Raw genomic sequence first — 6,336 nt, 5'->3', positions numbered from 1 at the left:
TGGGTCATTCGGGCGTGAGCCAACTAAAGCCCAAAGACTTAGCCAAAATTATCAAGGCGAATCTGGAGGGAAAGAAGGCTAACGCCCTAAAGACCTCTTAGATTGTATGTATTTTTATGGGCTTATCTGAATTGATTGCCCTTGTAAACTTTTCTTATTTATTGAAGGATCTTCCAATGTTATTTTTAATTGTTTTTCTCTCATTTATTTCCCGCTATTCCAAAGCTAATCCAAATTTTGAGATTTATTGGAGTTAATATAAACTCCTTGTTTATTTTCTGTTCTTTCAGAGTTAATCTAAACTCTGAGATTTGTTGGAGTTAATCTAAACCCCTTATTTATATTTTTGTTTCTTCAGAGTTAATCTAACCTCTAAGTTTTGTTGGACTTAATTTAAACTCTTTGTTTATTTTTCATTTTCTTAGAGTTAATCTAAACTCTTTGAATTTTTCAAGATCGCCGAGTCTTTTTAAGATCGGTGGATCTTTTTTATTTTGGACTTCGGGGTGTTTGCTTTTTGATATTTTGAGATTTGGGATAAATGTTATCTTTATAATTGATTAGTATGAGTACAAAGTAGTTTAAGAGAGTACAAAATTTAATGATAACATTTCTTCAAATGTTCGATGTTCCAGTATCTCGGTACCAGCAATCTTTCTAGTGTTTTCAGCTTGTAAGCTCCTATTTTAATAGTTTCTTCAAATATATAGGGTCCTTCCCACTTAGGCTGGATTGTTTTTGATCTAGCGTTGCCTCTTTCAATCCCAGCGTTTCTTAGGACCAAGTCTCCTTTTTCAAACTTTCTTGGCTTGACTTTTCTGTTATGATATTGAGCAACTTGTTTCTTGTAGGCTTCGGCTTGGTTTCTTCTCTCCTCAAGCAGATCGAGACAGCGTCTTATTTTTTCTTCATATGATGATTCTTCCATGTAGTTTACTCTTATTCTTGGCATTCCAATTTTTACTAGAATTATAGCTTCTATTCCATATGCTAGTCTAAAAAGCGTCTCGCCTGTTTTTTTTATTGATGTGTAGCTATATGCCCATAGGACACTGTATAGTTCATCCACCCAATTCCCTTTTGCTTCGTCCAACCTTTTTTTGATCCCTTGAATCAGAGTTCGGTTGGTGACTTCTATTATTCCATTGGTCTGGGGGTGCGCTACAGATGTGAATCTTAGGTTTATCATTAAATCCGAGCATAATTTATTGAATCATTAATAGTCAAACTGCTTTCCGTTGTCAATTATCAGTGTATGTGGTATTGCTGAATTTGCATATTACTTTCGTTTTGAAAAAAAAAATCTATTCTTGCTTCGGTTATCGTCGAGACTACTTCTACCTCAACCCATTTGGTGAAGTGGTCGATTTCCACAATTAGGATTTTTTTTTATTTTTCCAGTTGGGAAAGGTCCATCTATGTCCATTACCCACATGGTGAAAGACCAAGGGCTTTCTAAGGAGTCTTGTTGTGTAGCCGGTTTATGACTGATGTTGTCGTGTCATTGGCACTAATCACATTTTTTCACCAAAGTTTTATCCTTTATTGTTGGCTAATAATAGCCTTGTAGCATTATTTTCCTTGCTATTGTGGAAGCCCCCTCATGAGCTCCACATATCCCATCATGAATTTCTTGTAAAATTATCTTTTCAGTTTTCAGTCGATACGCATTTCGACCACGGATGAGTCGGTGATGTTCGATAAACAGTTCTGCCATAGTAAGAGTAATTAGTAGCATTTTGGATGATCCGGACAACTTCATTTTTATCTGTTGGTCGCTCGTTGTTTTCCAGGTACTTGATGATCGGGGTCATCGATGTCTCTTCTTCATCGATCACCGTGACCTTTAATTCCTCGGTGCTTGGCGAGTTTAGCGTTTCTTTCAGCTACATTTTGTTGAATAAATCTCCCAACTCATAGGCTGATTTAGCTATGGAATCGGCTTTCGCATTTTTCTCCCTTGGGATCTGATTGATCTCCCATTGTCCTCTTTCCTCTTCTAATTTTTGGAGTATATTCTTGACTTCGGCCAAGTATTTGTTTATTTCGGCTTCCTTAGCTTGGAATTCTCCTTTGATTTGATTTACCACCGGCTGTGAGTCGCTGTGGATTTTTAAGACCTCGGTCTTTACTTCCAAAGCTAATCTGAGTGCTATAATTAGCGCTTCATACTCCACTATATTCTTGCTTGCATCGAATGTTATGTGTACACCATATTCTATTCTTACTTTTCCAGGTTCTCTTAGGATGACTCAGGCTCCAATTCCCTTATCGTTTGAGGCTCCATTGATGTATAACTCCCATAAGAGGTCTAAGTTTTGTTCTTTTTGTTCTCCTGGCGTGATTTTAGCCACAAAATATGTTAGTGCTTGAGCTTTCAGGGTTTGCCTTAGTTCGTAGCGAACGCCATATTTGCCTAATTGTACCGACCAGCAGATGAGTCTTTCGGAGGTCTCGAGTCTTTATAATATTTCCTTGGGGGCTGATTCGTTTTTACCACCACAATGTGGCCCTAGAAGTAGTATTTTCGTTTTTTCACCATACTCATGACAACTATTTCCATTTTTCTATCTCTGGATATTTTGCTTCTGTTCTTTTTAGCACTCGACTGATATAATAGATAACCTTTAATTCTTTGTCCTCCTCTCTAACCAGGACGGTTCCGATTGTTTTTTTTCTTGCGCATATGTACAAGTACAAAGTTTCCTCCGGTATTGGCCTACTTAGGAGAGGTGGATAAGTTAAGAACTTTTTCAATTCCTTAAACGCTTTTTAACAATTTTCGTCCCATTTGCATTTTTGGGAGCCTTTTAGGGCTTTAAAGAATGACAAGCATCTCTTCGCAGAGCAAGACATGAATCTTATAAGGGCAGTGATTCGCCCATTAAGTTTCTTAATCTCGTTGATATTTTTTGAAGGTTGCATGTCCATTATGGCTTGAATTTTTTCTAGATTCGTCTCGATTCCCCTTTGGGATATCATGAACCCAAGGAATTTTCCTTCCTCGACTCTGAATGCACATTTGTTTGGGTTGAGTTTCATAGCATAATTATTCAAGATTTTGAACATTTCTTCGAGATCTTTTGGGTGATCTTTCACCTTTACGCTTTTTATTATTAGGTCGTCCACGTACACTTGGACTCTCTTCTCAATCTCATCTTGAATATGAAGTTCATGAGTCTTTGATATGTTGCTCTGGCGTTTTTCAAACTGAAAGGCATTGCATTATAGCATTATGTTCCCCTATCGGTGATACATGACATTTTTCATTTATCTTCTTCTTTCATCGGTATTTGGTGATAGCCTTGCGCCCCGTTGAGTAGACTAAACATGGCGGGTCCTGCTGTTGAGTCTACAAGTTGATCTATGTCTGGTAATGGATAGCTATCCTTTGTGCATGCTTTATTCAGATTAGTGTAGTTTATGCAGATATGATTCTTTCCATTTTCTTTCTTCACATTCACCACGTGAGCTACCCATTCGGGGTAGTGAATTTCTTAACAAATCCCGCTTCTATCAATTTTTCTACTTTTACTGAGAACTTCGGCGTTGTACTGAAGATCGAGGTTCACTAGGTTAAATAGTGTTGCCAATTCTTTTATCTTTTTCTCCTCCTCTTGTCCTCCTTGTTAAAAATATTATCCTCGTCAGGATGATAGGCGGTCCCCCGAACTGTGAGAGCGGGGTTGCGACTCGTTCTAAACTTGGTGGTTTCATTCCTAAACTTTCATAAGCCTTTTTTATCATCAGGTTTATTGCGCTTACTTCATCTATTACATTTCTTTCCATGTTCCAATTTTCCACAATCATTGTTACCACCAAGGCATCATTGTGTGGACTTTTAGTGCCTTTAAAGTCTTATGTGCTGATCATTATCGCCAGTAACTTTATGAGCTCTAGTTCTTCTGTTTTACGTTTCTTTTGATAGTGATGTTCATTTGACATCATATTGTTCATTCCATCCATTAGTAATGGGATTACTAGTAAGTTTTCCATTCTGATTAGTCGTTTTTTCTTGTGGTTAGTTCCATCAGAATTCATATTGATCAATAGAGTTTGTTGTTTCGCAGAAGCTCCTTCTAATAATGTATTGATAGCTTTCTCACAGACGACGCCAATTGATGGATTGGTGATCACGACAGCCTGAACCTGCAAAATAAGGTAAATGACTTATCAGACGGCGGTGGTCCGATTAGCTCTCTGATACTTGAATAAGTGCTGAGCTTAAGGGATAATTTTCTATTCAAATTCAGTTGTGTGTATAGGCATACCTCAGACCCTTATAGAGTGATGAGTGAAAACCTAGTAGAGTCTTAAATGGAAAGTGATTCCTTTTAGGAAGTTGAATCTGAATAGGAAAAAAAATCATATTCAGCATGTTTCCCGTTTTAGGAATGAGTCTTATTTAAAGTTGAGTCCTAAATAGGGTAATCTTCATGTATTGTAATTTGGTCCCGAATAGGAGACTATTTTCGATTCATCTAGAAGATCTAGATCCTCAAGAATCTTCCTCATTCATTACTGTTATAGTTGACCTTGGATTCAATCTCTTAACAAGGTTCATATCCAAGTTTTGATCTTCTTTAATTACCGAATCCTAGATTATTCAATTGACATATCTTTTGGTGGGTCCGTTTAGGCTTCATATTTAGGCTGGCGAATCCCATGGGATTCAGCTTTGCTAAAATGGTTCATTGGCGTTGAGATTCGCTTTAGCGCTGCGAGTTCTACGTTAGACTTTTGTGGGCGAATCCCCTTAAGACTCGGCTTATCGCTATAGTATGTGAAAAATGGGTTTTCACCAGTATCAATATGTATTTGAGATGTATCTCAAACACATTGAGGCATTGACAATAACTCGGTGATTCGCTAACCCATTTGACTTGTCTGACGCGTTGTCTCGGGACTGACGCGTCTCACGGATGCGTTGTCCCATGAATGACGCGTCTGACGCATACGTTGTCCCTTTAATGACGATGCGTTCTTACGCGTTTTCTGACACAAAATGACGTGTCATTAGTTTATTTATAGGGTAAAAAATGTATGCTTTTCCCTTTTTTTGGTATGAGTGTAATATTTAGAGTTAATATGTATTTTTGTAAAGTACAATATCTTTAAGGATATTTTTGTTTTTTTTCCTATTGTTAGACCAGTTGGACCCTTTCTATTTTCGAATAGTGCAAAAATAATCTTTTTGAATTTTTGAAAAGAACACTTAGATCCTTTTATTTTATTTTTCGAACACTTAATTATTTATATTTTCAATTATTTCTACAGTTTTTTTTCAAACGTCAAAGTTTATTTCTGCTATTTAAAAATTTTAAAAACTTAGATAGCGAAAGAAAATTAAAAAGATACTGTGTACTCTTTAAAGTTTTTTTTTTGGATAATTTTGTTTAAAGATTTTTTTTATCTTATGTCATTCAAATTATATTTGATCTTAAGATTGTGAACATAAATTTTTGATAATCTGTCAACTATATTCTGTTTTTAATTTTATTTGTAAAATATATTCTGAATTAAAAACTTATTTTTTACTTTATGTTTTTTTTTTAAAATAATTTTTGTACTTTGTAAATTTATAAAGATATTATGTTTTTTTAAAAACAGATTTAAAAATGGTTGCAAAATGTGTGTTTAGACAACGTTTTGAAACTTTTTAAAACTATTTAAGATATATTTTCTCAAAAAAGGTTGCAAATTTTGTTTTATCGAAATTGTTTGATCGTTTGAATTTTTTTAGAAATTGTTTAAAGATTAATTAAAAAAAACAGTTTTAAATTGTGTATTTAAAAATTGTTTAAAATAGTGATGCGCGTTGGTCTAAAAAAAATAAAGATTGAGACGTGTTGGAGTATGTCTAAAAACTTACGGTTTGAGGATTAAATTTTGCAAATATTTTCTTTAGATATTTTTACAAAGATCTCTAAATTTTTCAAAAGTTAAAGAAAAGATTAAAAGAATTAAGTTATTCAAAAAAGCATACAAGCTTTTTAAGTTTTTTTCATCAAATGGCGGAAAAAAAAAAACTTTCATTTTTTTAGAATGAGCATTTAAACCCTTTCAGTTATTTTTCGGACAACTGGCCCTTCAAATATTTAGTTTTTTCTGTGATTTTTTAAGTGTGGGAGCTTATTTGCAAAATTTAAAAGCATTGGGGGTTTAAATGGCCAATTGTTTTTTTAAAAAAAAATTATATGCTCTTTTTGAATAGATTGAAGGATTTTTTTTTTTTTGCATCTTATCCTAAAAACAATTAATAATAAGTGCTTTCTATAATCACATTAGAGTTTTTTTGGAAAATAAAAATAATTTAGAAAGGGTCAAGTTTTTTAA

At 34.4% G+C, this 6,336-nt stretch overlaps 1 protein-coding gene across 1 annotated transcript; it reads right to left on the bottom strand.

Annotated features, from left to right (window-relative positions):
* Positions 1-598: 598 nt before the first annotated feature.
* Positions 599-1,762, bottom strand: LOC126672603 (uncharacterized). Its single transcript, XM_050366556.1, has 2 exons — positions 1,564-1,762; positions 599-1,161 (listed from the first exon to the last, which is right to left on the bottom strand). The coding sequence occupies exons 1-2, from the start codon at positions 1,760-1,762 to the stop codon at positions 599-601; spliced, it is 762 nt and encodes a 253-aa protein (XP_050222513.1).
* Positions 1,763-6,336: the final 4,574 nt, after the last annotated feature.

Source organism: Mercurialis annua, linkage group LG3, assembly GCF_937616625.2.
Source record: "Mercurialis annua linkage group LG3, ddMerAnnu1.2, whole genome shotgun sequence".
NCBI lineage: Eukaryota > Viridiplantae > Streptophyta > Magnoliopsida > Malpighiales > Euphorbiaceae > Mercurialis > Mercurialis annua.
This window is presented reverse-complemented; position numbering and strand designations above follow the sequence as displayed.